General features: G+C 36.6%; 1 protein-coding gene across 4 annotated transcripts in view; it reads left to right on the plus strand.

The window, feature by feature from the left end:
* FZD3 (frizzled class receptor 3) overlaps nucleotides 1-22176 on the plus strand; it is an 86725-nt gene that overhangs the window by 486 nt on the left and 64063 nt on the right. For all 4 annotated transcript variants that reach the window (XR_002806402.2, XR_011436659.1, XM_023636219.2 and 1 more), the window contains exon 2: nucleotides 7646-8178. Coding sequence is in view for 2 of the 4 variants with exons in the window: in XM_023636219.2 (XP_023491987.1) it covers nucleotides 7990-8178 (189 nt within the window). In the remaining 2 variants the exon portion in view is untranslated. The remainder of the gene's footprint in view (nucleotides 1-7645; nucleotides 8179-22176) is intronic.

Below are 22176 nucleotides of genomic sequence, written 5' to 3' on the forward strand. Positions count from 1 at the left end.
GGCTCCTCGGACTAGACGGTCGGCTGCGGGGGCGGAGGAGGCGAGTTGGGGCTGGGGGCCGAGGGGCGCAGATGCCCGCGAGGATTATGAACCTCTCGGTCCGGAGCCCGCGCTGGGCAACCTGTGCGAGTGTGGACGGCGGCTCGCTCTCCGCCATCCCCGGCCCAGCCCTCCTTTGGGCTCGGGGCCTGGGCGGGAGCCCGCTCCCCCGGTGGGCGCCCGGGGCGGGTGGCGCTGCCCGCGGGCCGGCCGCGCGGGCGGAGGACGCGGCGGCCGGCGGGGAGGACAATGCACCCGGGGCTCCGGCGCGCGGGCGGTCGAGACCCGCGGAGCGTGTCCCTGAGCCCTGGACGTCGCTGTAGCCTCTGGCCCACCTCTTCTCTCCAGCGCCCAAAAGTTGTCCCCTCCGTGCCGTCAGTTCGCGAAGTCCGCCGCGCCCTCCCGCGGGCCCCCGCCGCCCCCTCCGAGGCCGCGCCCGCCGTGGGTACCGCCGCGCGATTGGGAGATGGCCTCAGGCGCTGATGAGGCCGCTCGAGACCTTTCAGCATCTTCCTGGGGGCTTTTTCAATCGCAGGGGGCTTGGAGTTAGGTGCCTCCTCTGTCAGAGAACGAAAGGGTTTTTTCTAAGAACAAAAGCACATGCCATTAATTTAGGCATAGGAGTGGACTTGAAGTTGAAAAATGCCCTATAAAAGAGCTGTTTTTCCCCCAGTCTTAAAATGAAATGTATTTTGGTTCCCTTCTGATTTAGGCAGATGCAGTCGCAGAGCAGAGCCGCAGCTGCGTAAATGACTGCTGTATAAAAGTATCCAAACAGAAATCTTCTTTTACAAAAGGAGTTTTTTGATAGACCTGTGATGTTATTTATGGGAATTGATCGGGTCACTTTGCAAAGCCAGTACCCCAAGAGCAAGGAGACAAAGGCCTGATGACGTTGGGGACGTACCCTCCCTCGGTCTTCCTGAGCCTCGGCGGTGGCTGACAGTCGCCGCGATGGATAAAGCCCCAGCTGTGCTGTTACGGAGCAGCTACTCCTCAAGATAATGCTTTCCATCTGTACTGTTAAGCAAATCAATACTATCCCTTGCCTCCGGCAAAGAAAACGCATTTATCTGAACTACCAAACGACAACATAAAGCATAAGGGAAAAATGATTAAGAGTTAGGGGGAGTCGGACAGAGGTGTAAAAGCGTAACTGGGTGGGCTTGGATGGAGCTGAAGATAAAATATACAGCCCTTCTGTCACCTCGTTGCCTTTTATTTAGTGAACTAACATATTCCTTGTCTTCGCCAAATGCTTTGAAACTATCGGAAAATAAATGAGTAATTAATAAAGGCTACCATCCTAACTTCTCTTTCCTCCCACGTCTTTTTTTAATCCCCCAATCTGGTAGTATTCTCTACCTTCACATCTCTCCAAATCTATAACAGTTTCCTGTGATAATAGAAGAAAGGACTGTAGGCTCTTTCATTCCTTTCCTCCTCTCAGCTACTCCATTCCTTTGAGTTTTATTTTGTGCTTTGAACATTGAGGTGGATTTTTCTTGGGAGTTCCATGATTGAGATACTCGAAGTAGGGGGGTTGAGGGGAACTTCATAATAAGGCACGCTTTCTTTGTAGAGTACAGTGAGAAAGCTTTATCATTGGGGAGGAGAGAGGAGTTTTTAACTCACAGTAAGTCCTCTGTTTCCCACTTGACCGGAAAAAATACCTCTACGCAACTTAAATTTCATGTTAGTTTGTTAGTAAAACTGTAAGATTTTATACTCAAAACTTATTCTGAGCATATTGGTTTGTTGATGTTAGGCTGCTACTGACTGTATTTTCTTTAGGAGAAGGGTAGTAGGAAACAGTCCTTCTACATCTTTACTTTCTTTCGGGTGGGGGGGAACGGGGAGGGGGCAGGGGGTGGTGTTGGTCTCAAGGTTTTTTTTTTACCCCTAAGACTAGAATTATGGCTGCTTAAAGTTGCACCTGCCTACAAAAAGAGCATAATGCAAATAAAAAGAATGGTTTGGAAAATATGTACTGAAGAAATTATTCAGTATAGATTTGGGAAAAGATGTGGCAGGGTCTTGAGGAAAAAAAAAATGAAGATTTTTAATAGTGTCCTTTCTACAAGCCTAGGAATAAATGTTTGAAGAGTCACAACTCTTCACTGGTTAGGAAGGAGTTTGTCAAAAATGGCTTCTGTCTCTTTGCTTTCCAATTCATTATGCTGAGAACTATTGACAGTTTTGGTAGATCCAAGGAATGCATTGCTGGTGAAGTTTAAGATGAATATAACTAGGCTTGTAGGCTTAAAAAAAAAAAAACCCAAATCTTGGTCCATAAGTTTTATCTCACAGAAATAATTTTCTAGTCAAAGCATACAAACCATACAGCCTTGCTAAGGGCAAAATCAGGGCCTTGATATTAGACAATTTTCTGATGAACAGATGTTAATTGGAAAGGGAAGCTGGGCTGGAATTTCAACCTGGTTTTTTTTCAGTCCAGAATCTGGCCATCTTTTAACTTTCCAATTTTGTTTTCAGGTCAGTTTTAAAATATCTGCTTTCTTTAGTCTTAAAAGTAATTTCTAATTTTTAAAATGAATTCAATTTTGATGCCTACTGTTTATTTTAATTTTGAACCCAGATGTGTTTGTTTTTCCTGTTTGCTTTTTTTTAAAGCACTATCCTTCAGTATATTAGAAGATTAGGCTATTTGTTGTAATCAGTAGATGACAAGATAGATTTTAAAAATTAAAGAGATGAAGTAGGAAGGATCAGAAAAGGGATACCCACTCTGAGATTAATAGAAATCTAGGCCTTATGAATTAAATATGAAGCTATATAAACTTTCTTTTAGCAACTAGGAGACAATAGTTTGACAGTGATTTTTTTTTTTTTTTAATAATATGTGGAAAACAAAAGGCCAAAGACCTGACAGGTTTTGGGAAAAGGAATGTAACACTTAGAGCAGTGAGTATGCTCTGAGTGTATATTTTGTCTCTCTAACAAGACAGTAATTTCCTTGAGAGAAGAAACTGTTATTTAGAGGCAGTCATTGCTAATCCTTGCAATTCATTCTTAGAAGACTACTCTGAAAGAAAACAAAGAATATCTCTCTTGTTCTCACTGTAGCTACTGTGTGTGAGGCAACCGTTAGATGGTATTTCTGAATTGGAAATGCAGAATGTTGTCTACATTATAGGGTGTCAAGAAAATTAAATCTAATTTGAGAATGATGAAACAGATCACTTTCTGTACAGAGGGTGTGAATTCGAATAGAATTGCTGAACATAATCTTTTGTTGCAGGACCCTCTTGACAAGCCCTCCAAGCCCACTTTTGTCGTTGTTTCTTCTGGGATTCAGCCTGCTTTCTTCTTCACACTTGCCACTTCCTGCTTTTCCCGCCTGAGTTCTTTGGGTCTGGCTTTACAGCCAGCCTGGAAAGACAGTCTTCTAAGATTGCATCCCTTCCCGTTTATTGCTGTCCTTCAGGACAAATACTCAGCTTATTTTATTTTAAGGGCTTTTACTTTTTACCATCAAAAGAAAACTGGTAATTGGGGAACATCAGATTCTTGATGTTACACATTCATAAAAATTAAAATGGAGGTTTAAATTATCTAGTTCTTTTTGTTTTCTGATGAAATAATAATAAAGTAACTTAATCTGAAATCAGTTTTCCAAATATCTTATATTGCTCTATGGAGAAATGAATGTGCCTCTTTTCCCACAGGTGGGGCATGAGTAACTATTGCCATATCACTCACTTTTTGCTGGGCCCTGGACCATGAAGCTGTTCACTCTAGTTGTGTTAACCCTTTATTTAGTTGAGATTCTGAAGATTCCTATAGTAAAAAATATAATATCAGTCAGCATGCCAAAAGGACTGTTAACCTTTATTTAATGAATTGGTATTATTTTGGCAGGATCTCTTTGGATCTGGAGTCTTCTCCGCGTCTTACATGTCTGGAACTTCAACTTACAGCTTTTCCATGAATGGTGCTACCTTAGGAAAAATGACTTTGCTGTGCACACTCACATGATCCTAATTAGAAGAAGAAATTGCATTATGTTACTCAAAAACGATTTGGAATATATATCAAAAAATTTTTTTAAGTGTGCATACCATTCGAGTTAGGTGATAGGTGATCTGATATTTTTCAATATTGTAAATCAGTTTTTGACTCGTACTACATTGGTCATCACTTTTTTGCTCTTCTTGCTACCTACAATAAGGCAGTAGTGTGTCCCTTAGCTTGTTGCTTAATTAGCAGCCAATAAATCAGTGATTCAGCTAGTATTTATTCTTGTCAGCTAGTCAGCACACATTCATAGATTTAGCAGAGTTAATTATTCCACACATAAAATAAAGTACCATAGGTTCTTTTGTAAAATCTCAGAGCAATTATATTTTTGACAAAAATGAGACACATATGCTGTTTTGTAAACTTTTATTTTTTATTTACTGTTTCTCCCTTACCATGTCAATAAATACAGACTTGTTATTTTTAGTGACTATACAATATGACTATATAATATCCTGTGGTTGTACCATAGTTTAACGAATCCCTTGTTGGTAGACTTTTAGGTTGTTTCAAGTTTTTTATTTTATAAAGTGTTATACTAACATTTTGATTATGCGTCATTTGTACTTGTGTGTTTACTTAGAATAAATTATAGATTTGCTGAATCACATTGTGCGCATTTTAAGGGCTTTTGATGTAAGTAGCCATTTTTAAAATACCAACTAGGATACATTCCTACCAATAGTATTTGAAAATGTTGGAATGTTGAAAATGTTCTTTTCCCTGCACCCTCTCCTGTACTATTCTCTCATTATTATTTTGCCCATCTGATTGGCCAATATGATGTTATCGCTTATTTGCATTTTTTATTATCTGTAAAGTTGAATATCTTTTCATGTGTTGGCTATTTGTATTTCTTTTGTAAATTTATGTCCTTTTCCCATTTTTCTGTTAAAGTGTTATTCTTTATCTGCTTTTATTTCTAAAATTCATTTTATATATTACTTTTGCTAAGCATATAATTATATACAAATATGCCTGTACTCTTTTAAATTATTCTGTTTTAGGATAGCATTTCTCAAAACATGACTTATGAACTGCTTGTAACCGTACCTGAGGTAATCATTAGAATGCGTATCATTCTCCAGAGATTCAGATTTCTTAGACCTGTGGGGGGATCCATGAATCTGCTGTGTATTAAAATTAGAGAACTTCTGATTTGGGGGAAATATAAATTCTTTAAGATTTTTACTGTTCATGTTTTCTTTTTGTCTCACTGCATTCCACTGTTTTTTTTTTTTCTTATTTATTTTAATAATCATAAACTACAACCTTGGTATATTAAGATTATTGTCCTACCCCAGCCTAACATACAGATTTTACAAAAGTGTTTTGATATATGGTAATGTGGATGTTGTAGCACATAAAGAAGCATTTTTATAAGATGGTGGGATGCTTCACTTGAAATGAGGCAAAAGGAATAATTGAGAGGAAATCAGGTAAAATAGATGGAGTAGGCAGAAGTATAAGGGGGGTGTCTCATTAAGTTTTAAAAACCAAGTGAGGTATTGCTCAGTTTCTTCCAGAAGTTTTCTGTGGTAGTCTTCTTTGAACCATAAATTTGAAACCCATAACTGCTTGGAAAGTACATTAGTCTAAATGAAATTTTTGAACTTCTTCTTATTATATACATAGTCAATAGAGAGCAATATTCCCTTTAATTTTTTTAGTTGCAAGCAAATGAACATGCTGTATAAGCAACAAACTACAAAGGCTAAACTTATATGGGTATTTTACTACTGTAACCAAATAAAGCTTTCAAGAGCAGTTGACACATTTAATGATATGCGTAATTGTTACTTTGCTGCATGGTAATTAAGCTTAAATATCAACGACTGTGTTTAATATCAGTTTTCTATAGCCAGACATCACATTTCTGGGGCCAGCTTGAAGGAGGAGAAAAATACGGCAGGCCAAGGAGCTTTTGCAGAGATTTCTGATTTAGATATTTCTGTATAGGGGGATTAAGCATTTGGGCTAGGGATTGCTCATAACTTCAGTGTTCCTAATTCTAGAGGCCACAGACTTTCCTTTTCCTTTCCTCTACTCAAGACCGTCTACTAGGAGGAGAAATTGGGAAGATTCAGCCATTGCTTTACTTTCTCCAAATAGTTTTTTTTCTGCCTGGTAACTAAAGCTTGGGATGCAGAGATTCCCAATCATTGATAATCAGTGCACAAAGGACAGTTTCTTTTCCTGCTTAAGCTAAACCAGTTCCAGGTCTCAAGGTCTAAGCTGTCATGGGCCATAGTATTTAAGTTGTCTTATTAACCTGGGTCTCTGAGAATTTCTGAACCTGAATTTCCCATGTTTTTCCAGTCTCTGCTGTCTACAACAAACACACAAACATTCAGTACATATGAAACAAAATGAAATAAAAGCAAATTTAACATCATTACTAAACCAAATAAAAGTATGATAGCTTAGAATATGCTCTTTTCCTGCCAGGCCTACCATTCCACTCTACCCACACCCTCTCTGCTCCATATGGGGTACATATTTTTGCCCCCAGAAAGTAGGAGCAAGTCAAAGATTCTGTAGCTTAGTGGAAACTGTAACAGAATCATTCCTATTCCTGCTGTTACTTGCTAGCGATGATTTCTATTCTCTGCAGCCTGGCTGTGTATAATGAAATATTTGTTGGTTAAATGTTTCTTCATCAATGGCACTAAATTTTTGTGCTATCTAAAAAGACGATGTAATGTTGGGGAAATTTCCTGATATTACTTTTACAGACTTCTGTTTGCCAGTTTAATATTGGTTGATAGAGGTTGCCTTTCTATCATCTGTAATTCAATAATAAAGCTACCAAATGTTTGATGCCGCTTTACCATTTATAGAGTACTTATACATACATTATCTCATAATTCACTCATATGTCATCCTTGTTAGAGAAGTAGTATTTTCAGGAAGAAAAATTCTGAGTTCAGAGAAGTTAAGTGATGTTTCCATTCACCCAGCTAGTAAGAGGCTGAATCCATATCTTTAGATTTATTTGTATTTCACCTCCTTCACAGAAACCTTCTGCCAAATCAGTTAATGTAAAAATGTGCTATTAATGTTTAAAACACATTTAGTAAATTTTAAATTCAATAGCTTAGATTATAAATATGGCAGATATTTAAATAAAATTTAGGACAACAGGATAAGAATTTTTCAAAATGGATGAATTATATCATGACAAATGAAAAATTGCCATCATAGACAAGAAATTAAACCATATGTTATATAAACAACTGAGGGAAGAAAATTTGCCTTTAAATGCTGTTCAAAAATTGTTTTAGTATATCTATCGCATAAATGATAAAATAGAAAAGCTATACTATATCTTTGTGGAACACCCTTGTATTTTATCTGTTAGGTCTGTATGATATCTCTTATCAAAGATTGTTTTCTTTTCTTTTTCTGATAGTTTGTTGTTAGTGTATAGAAGCACAACAGATTTTTGTATACTGATTTCGTATCCTGCAACGTTACTGAGTTTATCAAAGATTTTAATATCAACTCTGCAATAGTTTGAGAGGAAATGACTAATTTCTCCCATTTTTTAAAAAATGCTTTTCAGATATTTCAGTCAAAGGAAGAAATAGCTCTCCTCCAAAGATGGAATCTGTTGTTTGGGAATGTGGTTGATCAACTTGATATGTTGGCCAAACGTGCCCTATGTAATAAAATGAAAAGAAGAGACAAGATGATGTCATTTTCCCATATTGTGAAACCCAAAACAAATGCCTTTTGTGGGACCAAGCTAACAAACCTCTGACGGTGCAAAGAATATTTAACTGTTTGAAGAACTTAACAGTAAGATATAGAAGAAGTACTTTCAAGCTGAGACCTGCAGGTGTCTAAAGATCTAAAGTACGTATTGAGTAGGCCTGATCATCCAAATCTCATTCAGATCCAGAAAGGATGGCTATGAGTTGGATTGTCTTCTGTCTTTGGCCCTTGACTATGTTTGTGGAGCATATAGGTGGACACAGTTTGTTTTCTTGTGAACCTATTACCTTGAGGATGTGCCAAGATTTGCCTTATAATACTACCTTCATGCCTAATCTTCTGAATCATTATGACCAACAGACAGCAGCGTTAGCGATGGAGGTAAGACTTGATTTATTCTTTGATATATTTTAGAAAATGATTCTTAATATTGCCCTGTTAACTAATCCAAGGAATGTGTCTGATAAACAACAGGGAAAGAATATGTTATTTTTAATTTCATCTTGTACATTAAAAAGTTACATATTTAGGTTCAAACTGTAATAGATTGAAGAATTCATGTTTGGGGAATGTTACTCGACTTATTTTTTAGACATTATACTTTTATAAAGAAATTTGAAACACTGGAACATGGGAGATAATAGCCATTTAGAAATTTAAAGTTGTCGAAGTTATGATCTGATTACATCTTTTCTGTTATTTGACTGTTAGTAAAACTTTAGATAAAGAGCAGAATATAATGATCATAATCATAATTGTCATTAGGTATTGAAGGTAACATGGTTTTGAAAAATGAATTCTTTTGTTTAGCCTTATGCTGTTACAGTATTTGAATTTTAGTTTACTTTATTTTATTTTTGGTGAGGAAGATTGGCCCTGAGCTACATCTGTTGCCAATCTTCTTCTTGTTGCTTGAGGAAGATTGTTGCTGAGCTGACGTCTGTGCTGGTCTTCCTCTATTTTGTATGTGGGATGTGGCATTTGTTTTGGGTTTCACAGCATGGCTTGAAGAGTGGTGTGTAGGTCCTCACTTGGGATATGAATCCTTGAACCCTAAGCTGCTGAAATGGAGCATGTGAACTTAACCACTATGTTGCTGGGCTGGCCCAGTATTTGAATTTTCTTAAATACTTAAAATGATTTCCTGGTCTTACCATGTTCATATAAATTTAAGAAAAATAACTCCCAAGCAATGAAAAAGTTTTTGTTGTGTGACTTATCTGTTCTTGACCTCTCAAGTAGGAAGTAGGAATACTTTTGTTTCTAGTATCATTATAAGTCAGTACAACTCCTTTGGAAAGCAAATAGGGTCATAAGAAGCAAGTCATAAAGATATTTGTACTGATTTGGGTTCAGCTTTTGGCTCTGTCGTGTAGTAGCTTTAAGACTTTGGACTTAAGTCACTTAACACATCTGGGCCTTGGTTTCTTCATTTGTGAAAAGGCAGTAATAATAAAAATACCCTCAAAGGGCTCTTAGGATTAAATGAGAGATTTATAAAGTAGCTAGCACAATGCATGACACACCATAGGTGATCTCCAAATGTTAATTCTATTCCAAATTCCATTTCTAAATGATCCTAGAGAGAAAGTACTAGAAAGGTGAAGTATTTGTTCCAAATGAACTTGCACCTCTAGTTGTAGGCCTTTAGGCCATTGCTAAAGATGTCATGGTTAAGCTGTCTCTACCCTCTTCTCAAACATGCCCTTGTAGTCTAGATATTTTATTGGCAATGAGGTTGCCTTTGTTTGAACTTCACACATTCTAGGAAGAGCACCTAACTGGGTAATACTTTCTAAGAGAAGGCTCTAGTGATTTGAAGTAATTAATGTTGGGGATAGTTGTTGCATGGTTGCATGGTTGTCATATCAGGACAGTGATGCCACTGACAGAATCATCTGACGGTTTGAGAGTATAAAGTTTCTGTAGTACTAAAGGACATGGAAACTCAGCAGTCAGCAAAACATACTTTCAGATGGAACTAAGGATTCTTGGGTCCTTACAAGGACTCATATCTGTTGATGACACCCTCCACCTCTGATCCAGAAACTTTGGATACTTGTCTGCCAGTTTTTACCAGGAGCAAGTAATCCCAGCACATTCTTGAGTGTTCACTGTGGGACTGAATTGAAAGACATTTTCCTAGGTGTAGCATCTTTCAGCAGGCCCAAGCTTCAGGGTTGCCTGGGGTTCATTCCTGTACTGATGTTTGGTGAGTCAAAATAAGTCCTTGGAACTCTGTATATGGCAGTGAGCTCAGGCTGCACAGATGAGAAAAATTACAGAATTTGGGTTATTTCAAATTTGATTATTCACAATCAACAAGTTGTATGTTCTTTTATTGTTTATAGAGGATTCCTAATCTTATACTTTTAATGAAATTGGGATATGTTTAAATAAATGAGATGTGTCAGTTTATTAAATTGGAAAAGATGATCTTTGCTAGTATATTTATTTCTCTACCTTCCAAGACATGCACATCGATATACAAACACACACACTAAATTTTTTAAGTTCTTAATTTGATATTTCTCTTTTTCCCCTGAGTATGAGTGGCTTTTGATAGATCAAAAAATTTTCTCATTCCTGTTTCTCAAACCATTTTGAGCTGTCCAAATTGCTAAGTAAATTTTTGGGAGCTGTCCAGCTTGGACAACAAATTGTCAGTAACTGTCTTTACCAGCCCACACGTTATTGGGTATTTGTGATTCTATTGGTAATAAAAGAGATCTGAGGAGCCTTTTCTCCTATGCTGAATAATTAAACCCAGTTGAATAGGAAGGGAACAGTTTAATGGAAAAAGCTCTAAAATAGAGATAGAAGACTTGCATTCTGCCACTAACTAGTTTTGTAACTTCTTTGTGTTGGTTTCCTCCAGGAAGTGAATTTTTTCCCGGTTCATTTTACAGTGTTATTGTTAGGATCAAGTGATGTAAGTGATGTATACATATAAGTATATTACAGAACCTTGAAAAGTTAAAATACTGTCTGAATACAGAGCATTATTCTTTGTTGCTGGTCACACTGTTTAATTTCAGTCAGTTTGCGGAACAAGCAATCTTTAATCTCTTTGGAAAGTTGATTGTCTTTTTTTTTTTTTTTAGAAACTAAACCCTATAGGATAATCAGAGGAGAAATTCCTGGGATGGTTTGTGTTTGCCTCCATTTCATGTTTTCTTTTGTCGTTCTCATTAAAGATTTTCTATAGTGTAGGAAGCTGGCCCTGAGATAGATCCTAGTGGGAACTCAGAACCTGAAAGCTTGCCTATCCTTGGTATCCTTTATGGGTTGTTAAAAACAGAGCATGTTTGAACCGGTCTCTCAATTACCCAGACTAAAATTTTAGCTTTTTTTCCCCCTAACTTTTTATTACGGAAAATTTCAGTTATATAGAAATTTATAGTATCTATATATTTACCTATATAGAAATATAGAATAGTGTAATGAATGCCACATACCCATCACTCAGCTTCAAGAATTATCAACTCATAGATAGTCTTATTTTATTTATGACTGCACACCCAGCTGGGTTACCTTGAAGCAAATCCCAGACTGCATGGTTTCATTTATAAATATTTCCATATATATCTCTATGAAGTAAAGACTCTTTCAAAATATAGAAACACCATACCTTTATCACTTCCTCAATATCATCAAATATCCAAATAATGTTCAAATTACTCTGAGCGTTTCATGATTTTTTTGTACTTGGTTCAGATCAAGATTCATGAATTGCATTCAATTGATGTCTCTTGTTTCTTTTAATTTATAGTTTCTCCTTTCTTTCCCCTCCCTTTTTTCTTGTAATGTATTTGCCCTGTAGAGTTTCCCATAGTCTTTATTTTGCTGATTACATCTCTGTGGAGTTATTTACTATCTTCCTGTCTTCTTTTTTGATTTTTTTGAAAGAATACAGTCATGCTTTGCATAATGACAAGGATACATTCTGAGAAAGGCATTGTTAGGCAATTGCATTGTCCTGTGAATATCATGGAGTGTACTTACACAAACCTAGATGGTATAGCCTACTGCACACCTAGGCCATATGGTACAAATCTTATGGGACCACCATCATATATGCAGTCTGTCGCTGACCAAAACATTATGTGGCACATGACTGCATAGGCATATGATATCTAATTGTCACTCTTTATAGTTTTAGCAGCCATTGATGATCATTTCCGAGATCTATAATTCTATTAGTGGTTTGCAAAATAGTGATATTCTGATTCTGTTATTCTTCATTTCTCAGCTGGGATACTTTATAAACAGAAACTTCCTCTTTGGCTTTTGGACTACTTGAGTTACTTTCGTATACAGTGTATGTGAGAAAGACAGGATAAATACTTGGTTGTTCTCCTTTCTTGATTGCTTTTTAGGATAATGAGTTGATTCCCAAGCATCCTCCAAAGATGACCAATGAGGTTTTTTGTGTTTTTTTTAAGTATCATTATGAACTCATGGATTTTTAACATGTTTCATGTGTTTCAATCCATTGCAGTTATTATTCTTGTTGGGGCTCAAACTGTTCTGTCTTTGATAGTGGGAGCCTCTCCAAGGTCACTCCTGAGTGTGTTTGACATTACTCTAGTGGTCTCTGATGGCTTCCTTGCTTTCTAGTATAATCTAAGCTCATTTCATAAAATTCTGCTTCAAACCTTGAATCATCAATTTTTCTAGGGAACACTGGTTCCTTTTGGTTGGAAATGATGTTTAGAAATCCACTATCTGAATACTAAGCCTACTGATATGAGGTTAGTCATTTTTAGGCCTGAATTTCATGGACAGAGTGAGAAAGTACTTTTTTTTAACAGAAAGTACATGATAAATTTATACTGATACTTTCAAATAATACTGTAGAGTTTTTATTTAACATTTTAAAATTGTATTTGTGTCTCTTTTCTCTTATACTTAAGCTTTATTATACCCCATACATTATATAATTTCAGAATAATAGCATTACTAACAATATGATTATTGAAAGCAATCATATTGAAAGCAAAGTTTAAGATTTCTTTGTACTTCTTTTTGTCCTTAGGATGTATTTCACCAAGGATGTACAGTCTAATTACTGTGTTTTAAAGTTACTTAAATACTTCTCTGTGTGGTTAAACTCAATACACAGGTTATTGTGTTTGATTTTGATTTTGAGGAATAACTTTTAAAAAGTTTTTTGGTTTAAATTTATTTTATGTTTTAAAACTTTATGTATAGAACAAGGTACATTCAGAGGAGTCTAGTTTCTGGCCCTCTTACCTCTACCTTGTTCTTTCCTTCCCCCTAAATGTAGTCATTTAGTTTTTTGTTTGTCCTTCCATTAAAAAATTGTAAATATAGTATAACATTTATATAAAATGTTTATATACTATTTGCCTGTATCTCTATATTCTTTCACTTTTCTTTGATATAGTGTCATATTATTCGTTTTTTCTGTCTTACTTTTTTCACTTAACCAAATATCCTGGCTATTCCATAGTAGTATTTGTAGATATTCCTCAAAAAATTTTTTTTAATGTATACAGTTCAATGGCATTAAGTACGTTGACCTTGTTATACAATCATCACCATTGTCCTTTAGCACTTTTTCATATTCTGAAGTTGAAACTCCGTGCCCATTAAACAATAACTCCCCATTCTCCCCTCCCCCCGGTCTCTGCCAACCACCATTCTACTTTCATTTTTTTTCTCTCTGAATTTGACTACGTACCTCATGTAAGTGGAATCATACAATATTTGTCCTTTTGTGACTGGCTTATTTCACTTAGCCTAATGTTGTCAAGGTTCATCCATGTAACATGTGTCAGAATTTCCTTCCTTTTTAAGGCTGAACAATATTCCATTTTATATATATACCACACATTTAGTTTATCCATTCATCCATCAGACACTTGAGTTGCTTTCATCTTTTGGCTACTATAAATAATGCTGCTGAGAACATGTATGTACAGGTATCTGTTCCAGTCTCTGCTTTCAATTTCTTGGGCTATATGCCCAGAAGTGGAATTGCTGGATCATACAATAATTCTGTGTTTAATTTTTTGAGGAGCCACCTTACTGTTTTCCACAACAGTTGCTCCATTTTACATTCCCACCAGCAGTGTACAAGGGTTCCAGTTTCTCCATCTCCACATCCTCACCAACACTTATTTTCTCTCTTTTTTTTGATAATAGCCATCCTGGTGGGTGCAAGGTGGTTCTCATTTTTTTCGTTCATTTCCTATTGAGGGACATTTGGGTTGTTTGCTGTCTTTTGCTGTTGAAAGTAGAGCTTGTCCTGTTCATCTTTGTATGCCCTACACCTAACAGAGTGCATCACACATAGTAACTGCTAAATAAATTTTGAATGAATTAATGAACCTTATAAAATGTAAATTCCATAAGAGGTGGTAGGTTATGGTTATGGTGCTGTAACTAAGCACTTAATCTTCTGGAGCTGTAAATAGTAGTGTGCTTGGTGGAGGTGGTAATTCCAGTACCAAAGATACCGCTTACCTATGAACACTAGTGTTTTACATTGCCCTTTATTTTTGGTAAAGGTGACTTGAAGCTTTCAACATGATGTGTTTGCACCGATAAGTGGTGTAATTAAGCAAAAGAATAAAGCAAACAGGGGCTGGCCCCGTGGCCGAGTGGTTAAGTTCGCGCGCTCCGCTGCAGGCGGCCCAGTGTTTCGTTAGTTCGAATCCTGGGCACGGACATGGCACTGCTCATCAGACCACGCTGAGGCAGCGTCCCACATGCCACAACTAGAAGAACCCACAACGAAGAATACACAACTATGTACCGGGGGGGCTTTGGGGAGAAAAAGGAAAAAATAAAATCTTTAAAAAAAAAAAAAAAGAATAAAGCAAACAATTTTGCTGTCTCTAGACCTTTCATGTTCCTTCTGCCTCAATATTCTCTTCTCCATTTTTTTTTTTTTTTTTTGAGAAAGATTAGCCCTGAACTAACTACTGCCAATCCTCCTCTTTTTGCTGGGGAAGACTGGTTCTGAGCTAACATTTATGCCCATCTTCCTCTACTTTATACTTGGGACGCCTACCACAACGTGGCTTTTGCCAAGCAGTGCCATGTCTGCACCGGGGATCTGAACCGGTGAACCCTGGGCTGCCAAGAAGCAGAACGTGCGAACTTAACTACTGCGCCACCAGGCCAGCCCCACTCTCTTCTCCATTTTTGCCTGTCAAAATTCTAACAGTGGGGCTGGCCCAGTGGTGTAATGGTTAAGTTTGCGTGCTTCACTTCGGTGGCCCAGGGTTTGCAGGATTGGAACCCTGGCATGGACCTACACACCATTCATCAAGCCATGCTGTGGTAGCATGCCACATAAAAAAATAGAGGAGATTGGCACAGATGTTTGCTCAGGGCAAATCTTCCTCACACACACAAAACTCTAATACTTGATACATTAATAACTAGGGGAAAAATAATGGTAGATGACAAAACATTATGTATGATTTCCTGTTTTTGTTGGAGAAAAAAATATATGCATTTCATGTCAAGTAAGTGATCTGGAAAGGTTTTTGTTAAGGCCAATAGTGGTTATTCCTTAATTAGCTCAATTTATTAGTGTTTTCTCTGTTCTTTTTTTTATTATTAAAGATTGGCACCTGAGCTAACATCTGTTGCCAATCCTCTTTTCTTCTTCTTCTCCCCCAAGCCGCCCATTATGTAGTTGTATATTCTAGTTGTGAGTACCTCTGCTTGTGCTGTGTGGGACACTGCCTCATCGTGGCCTGATGAGCGGTGCCATGTCTGTGCCTGGTATACAAACCAGAGAAACGCTGGGCCACTGAAGCAGAGTGTGCAAACTTAACCATGCGGCCATGGGGCTGGCCCCTCTTTTCTTCATTTAATGTTTGTATTTTCTGATTTTTCTGTAAGAAACATATTGTGCTTTTAAAATAGTAGAATTACAGGGCCAGCCCTGGGGTCAGGTAATTAAGTTTGCGTGCCCTGCTTCAGTGGCCCAGAGTTTCACCAGTTTACACCCTGGGCGTGGACATGGCACCGCTCATCAAGCCATGCTGAGGCAGTGTCCTACATAGCACAACTAGAAGGACCTACACCTAGAATATATGGCTATGTACTGGCGGCCTTTGAGGAGAAGAAGAAGAAAGAATAATAAGGAAGATTGGCAACAGATGTTAGCTCAGGTGCCAATCTTTGAAAAAAATAAAAAATAAAATAGTAAAATTAGTACAGAAATTTTATTTTAAAAAATCTCAACTGTCCTTATTTGTCTAGCTCCCAGTTGCAGTACCTAAGACTTAGTATTTATTAAATATATTTTGATTGAATGAATGAAACTATTCAAGAGAGAAGGATCATATGTGGAAGGGATCAGGTGCAGGTGATATTTGAATAGGCCTCTTTTGAAAGACAAATAGGTTTTTTTTTTAATAGTTTTTTTAAGATTTTTTTTATTTTTCCCTTTTCTCCCCAAAGCCCCTCGGTACATAGTTGTATATTCTTAGTTGTGGGTCCTTCTAGTTGTGGCACGTGGGATGCCGCCCCAGCATGGCCCGATGAGTGGTGCCATGTCCGCGCCCAGGATTTGAACCAACGAAACACTGGGCCACTACAGTGGAGTGCACGAACTTAGCCACTCAGCCATGGGGCCGGCCCCCTTTTTTTTTTTTAAAAGATTTTATTTTTTTTCGTTTTTCTCCCCAAAGCCCTCCGGTACATAGTTGTATATTCTTAGTTGTGGGTCCTTCGAGTTGTGGCGTGTGGGATGCTGCCTCAGCGTGGCTCCATGAGTGGTGCCATGTCCCTTGCCCAGGATTCGAACTGACGAAATACTGGGCCGCCTGCAGTGGAGCACGTGAGCTTAGCCACGGGGCTGGCCCCAAGACAAACAGGTTTTTTGTTGTGTGTGGTTCTTTTTTTTTTTTAAGAGAATAGTATAATATACCGCTATACTAATAGTTACTAATGGTTTGTGGATAAGCATTTTAGGAAATGAAATTTCTTTGATTATATTTATTCTTGGCATTCAGGGTTTGTGTCTTTAGAAAACAGACGTTATCCAGTAGATTTACTTCTCTTATTATCTTTTGATTAGGTTAATATTAATAAGGTGGTTTTCTCTAAGCAAACAACAATCTAGTGAAGTGGCTTGAGAAGCTTATTTCTGTGACAGGAATACCAGCCAGGAATTAAGAAGCTTCTAAATTGAAGAATCTACACACAAGTATTGGAGAATTAATTTCATTTAGTTATTTCTGACTTTAGAAAAAAACAATAGCAGCTTTTAAAATTTTTAATTGATTTTCTTGTGTGACAAATCACTTTAAAGGAATACCGTAAAAATACTTGTTTTAAATTAAATAATTAAGTATCATGGAATTTGGTTTGTAAAGTTTTGTCTTTTGAGACAGACCATAATTCATAACTGTTCGTGATCTTTGAAATATTAAAAGTTTACTTCCTAAAGAAAAGTCAGATTTTATGGGCTGCTCTGGGGACTCTCCTTTGACTTAAAAAGATAAATATACTCCTGTGATAATGGCATATTTCTGCAAACCAACTCACTGACAGACTATTGGAAAGTATTTAATATGCTATCACAAGACATTTTTAAAAATTAAGATTTGTAAAAGAAAAGCATATCAATGGGATTAAAGGTATTTTACAAACCTAGAATTTTTTTTTTATATACAAAGTACTTAAAGTTTTGGACCCTTTCTCATTAGGAATTTTGTGACAGAAAAGGAGTTTGAAAAAGCTGTTATTTTTAATCACTTAAAATTATTCTAAAAAGTTATTTTTGAATTTTTTATTCTAATTTGGATCTGAAATAGAATGAATGCCATTTTTGAATTTTCAAAGCCATCCCACATTTGGTTTCACATTTAGTGAATAATCATAGTATTCCCAACCCAGTGTGATACAGTTTCTATGGTTACCAGACCCTTTGTAGAGTGACAAAGATTGGAATTCTGATTCTCATGAGTCAAATTTTGGCCTTTGACTCTGTCCCCTTTTCACACCCTTTGCGAAGCTTGGGCTGTTGCTCTGCTTGAAGGTTGTCAGCTAGCAGGTTCCTATGGTAACAGGAATGGAAATTTGAAAGAAGAAAGAGAATGGGAGCACAAAGGCTTGGTTGATTTGAATTTGAACAAAGAATGGAAGGTTCCATGTTGTGTACCTTTGTTGTAGAAACCAGAAATTTAATTTTAGAAAGTTACTTTTCAGTTTGTAAACTTCCTATACCCTAGGCTTAATTTAATGAACAAAAGTGTTACTGTTTAAGGAAGTACTCAGTAAGAATCTTTTAAAATTTAATCAGATAAACTTTCTTTTTTCTACTTCATGGAGCTTTAATAATATTCCTTATATATTTGTTCTCAACTTTACAATATTCAGGCTACCTCATTCAATTTTGATTTTGCTGAGGTTAAAAATTGTTAGGGTTAAAATCAAGGCAATTTGCATGTTTGAAAAATATTAATATTTTTATTTGTTTTTATGTAACAGCTTTGTTGAGGTATAATTTGTGTACAATAAACTGCACCCATTTAAAGTGTTGAATTTGATAAGTTTTGACAGTTGTATATACCCATGAAACCGTCACCACAATCGAGATACGGAACATTTCCATCACCTTAAAAGCTTCCCTGTGTCCTTTGTAGTCCAGTCCCCTGTTGACTCCCTGCTCCAAGCAACCACTTATCTGCTTTCTGTCACTATGGATCAGTTTTCATTTTCTAGCGTTTTATATAAGTGTAATCACACAGTACCTACTTTTTTGTGTCTGGTTTCTTTCACCTAGCATAAGGATTTTGAGATTCATCCTTGTTTTGTTTTGCTTTTTAAAAACATCATTCACGTTGACTTTCTCACTTGGCAGTTGTGAACAGAGAATTCAGCAGTGTTCCCATCAAATGGGGCTCATCAAACAGGCCTTCTACAGCTCTGTGAATCTGCAACTCGTCCCTAACCTTCTTTTAAGCTTTCATTTACTGAGTGCTCTGTATGCTGACTATTTTATATATTCTTATCTATGTGTTATTAAGACCATTTTACAGAGGAGAAAACTGAAGTTTAGAGAGGTTAAGTAGAACCAATTTGTTAAGTTCAAGGGCTCTGGATAAGAATGCCAAGATTTGACTCTTAGGTCTGTCTTTGTAGCTCTGTGATCTTGGGCAAGTTACTTAACTTTCTGTGTGTCATTTTCTTCACATGTATTATAAAATAAGATTAATAATAATGGGACCTCCCATGGGATTGTTGAGAGCATTAAGTGAGATAATGTTTGCAATGCACTTAGAACACCACCTGGCCTATAGTGTGAGTAAATGCTAGCCGAGATATTACACTAGGTACTTATAGCTAATAAGTAGCAGAAGCATAAACTTGTAACTTTAGGCTCAGTGCACGCTGTGCAAAATAGGCATTCAAATCAATTTATAATTCATGATGGGGCTCACTTTTACTAACATAGTAACATAACAATTTGGATTAGTTGGCATTTTTTGTATTTCTAAGTACCAAGTAAGTTGGACACTTGGTTATGAGATATATATATATATATATAGTGTTTGTACAGACATCAGCATGTGAATATAATGCATTTTTTTAATTTTTAATTTTAAAATAATTATAGACTCACAGGAATTTGCAAAAAGAGTACAGAGATTCTGTGTACTCTCCCTAGTTTCACCCAATCTTACTACTTTATGTAACTATTTTACAGTATCAAACCATGGAAATTAATAGTAGTACAATCTACAGACCTTATCATATTTCACCAGTTTTTACAGGTACAGTCATGTGCTGCATAATGATGTTTCAGTCAACAATGGACTGCAAATACTGTGGTGGTCCCCTAACATTGGTTCCATATAGCCTAATGATGCATTTCTCAGAACGTATCCCCATTGTTAAGTGACTCATGACTGTTTCATTTGTGTGTGTGTGTGTATATGCACGTATGTGTATTTGTAGTCTTTGCAATTTTATCACGTGTATAAATTCACATACCCACTGCTATAGTGAAAGATACAGAACTGTTTAACACCACCAAGGAGCTCCCTTGTGCTTCCTTTCTCCCTTTGCTCCTTTGCTAATCCCAAGCAACCACTAATTTGTTCTTTATCTCTAATTTTGTCATTTCAAGAATGTTATATAAGTAGAATCATACAGTATGTAATGTTTTGAGATTGACTTTTTAAATTTAGCATAATACCCTTAAGATTCATACAAGTTGTTAGAAGTATCAGTAGTCATTGTTTTTAATTACTGAGTAGTATTCCATTGTAGAGATGTACCACAATTTGTTTAACCAATTACTCATTGAAGGACAGTGAGTTATTTCCAACTCTTTGCCACAGCAAATAAAGCTGCTATGAACATTCGTGTACAGGTTTTTGTGCAGACGTAAGTTTTCATTTTTTGAGGGAATAAATGCCCAGGAATGTGGTTGCTGGATCGTATGATGAGCTTATGTTTGGATTTTTAAGAAACTGCTGAACTGTATTGTATAGTGGTTGTACTATTTTACGTTCCTACCAGCAATGTATGAGAGATTATTTCCTCTGAATTCTTACCACCACTTCGTATTTTCACTATTTTGTATTTCAGCTTTTCTAATATGATGTAGTGATACCTCATGCAGTTTTAATTTGCATTTCCCTTGTGACTAATGATATTGAACATCCTTTCATATGTTATTTACCATTCATATATCCTCTTTGGTGAAATATCTGTTCATGTCTTTTGTTCATTTTCCAATTGAATTATTTGTTTTGTATTTTTGAGTTTTGAGAGTTCTTTATATATGCTAGATACAAATCCTTTGTTGGGTATGTGGTTTGCAAATAGTTTGTCCTAGTCTGTAGCTTATCGCTTCATCCTCTTAACAAGGTCTTTAGGAGAACAGAAGTTTTAAGTTTTAATGAAGTCCAGTTTACCAGTCTTTTTTTCTTTTATGGATCATGCTTTTGGTATCATTTCTAAGAACTCTTCAGCCTAGGTCTGAAAGGTTTTCTCTCTCTTTTTTTTTTAATTTTACAGTTTTATGTCTTATATTTAAATCCATGATCAGTTCTGAGTTAATTTGTGTAAGGTCTGGTTCATTTTTTTTTAGGTATAAATATCCACTAGCTTCAGCACCATTTTTTGAAAAGACTGTCTATCCTTCCAATTTCTTTTGCTCCTTCATCAAAATCCAGGTGGCCGTCCTTGTGTGGATTTATATCTAGGTTCTCTATTCTGTTCTATTGATCTTTGTGTCTCTCTCTCCACCGATACCACAGTGTCTTGATTACTGTTAGCTATATAGTAAGTCTTAAAATTGGATAGTATGATTCTTTCCACTTTCTTTTTCAAAGTTGTTTCAGCTATTCTACTTCCTTTGTTTTTTCATATAAATTTTAGAATAAGCTTATCTTTATCTGCTAAAAGTCATGCTGGGTTTTGATAGAAATTTCATTAAATCTGAGATCATTTAGGGGACAACTAACATCACTACTTGGTGAATCTCAGATCCATAAACAGCGTTGTTTTGGGTTAAATTGAGTCTCTCTAAAATTTATATGCTGAAGTCCTAACCTGCAGAACCTCAATATGTGACCTTTCTGGAAATAGGGTCATTCCAAATGTAATCAGTTAAAATGAGGTCATACTGGAGTAGGGAGGGGCGCCTAATGCAATATGACTAGTGTCCTTATAAAAGGGAAATTTGGACACAGACACCACAGAGGGACAATGATGTGAAGAGGCACAGGGATAATGCTGTGTAAAGACTGGATTTATGCTGCTGCAAGCCAAGGAACTACCAGAAGCTAGGAGAGAGGCCAGGAACAGCTTCTTCCCCAACACCCTCAGAGGAAGCATGGCTCTGCTGACACCTTGATCTTGGACCGCTAACTTCCAGAAATGTGATACAATGAATTTCTGTTGTTTAAGCCACTCAGTTGGTGGTACTTCGTTACAGCAGCCCTAGCAAACTAATGCTAGTGTATATCTGTCCATTTATTTGTATCTTCCTGTATCTTCCTTGATTTCTTTCATCAGCATTTTATAGTTTCCAGCATACAAGTCCTATATATGTTTTGTTGGATTTATACCCAAGTATTTCTTTCTTTTCTTTATTTTTTTTAGTGATTATAAATGTATTGTTTTAATTTAGTTTCTACATGCTCATTATTTTTAAAAATACAATTTTTTTGTATGTTTCTCTTGTATCCTACAACCTTGCTGAACTCACTCACTAGTTCTAGGAGGAGTTTTTTGTAGATTCCTTGAGATTCAGTGTAGGCAGTAATGTCATCTGCAAATGAGGACAGTTTTCTTTTTCTAATCTCTACATTTTTTATTTCCTTTTGCTTTATTGTGCTGTCCAGTACTATGTTGAATAAGAGTCGTCAGAGC

This window comes from Equus caballus, chromosome 2 (genome assembly GCF_041296265.1).
Source record: "Equus caballus isolate H_3958 breed thoroughbred chromosome 2, TB-T2T, whole genome shotgun sequence".
Classification (NCBI taxonomy): domain Eukaryota; kingdom Metazoa; phylum Chordata; class Mammalia; order Perissodactyla; family Equidae; genus Equus; species Equus caballus.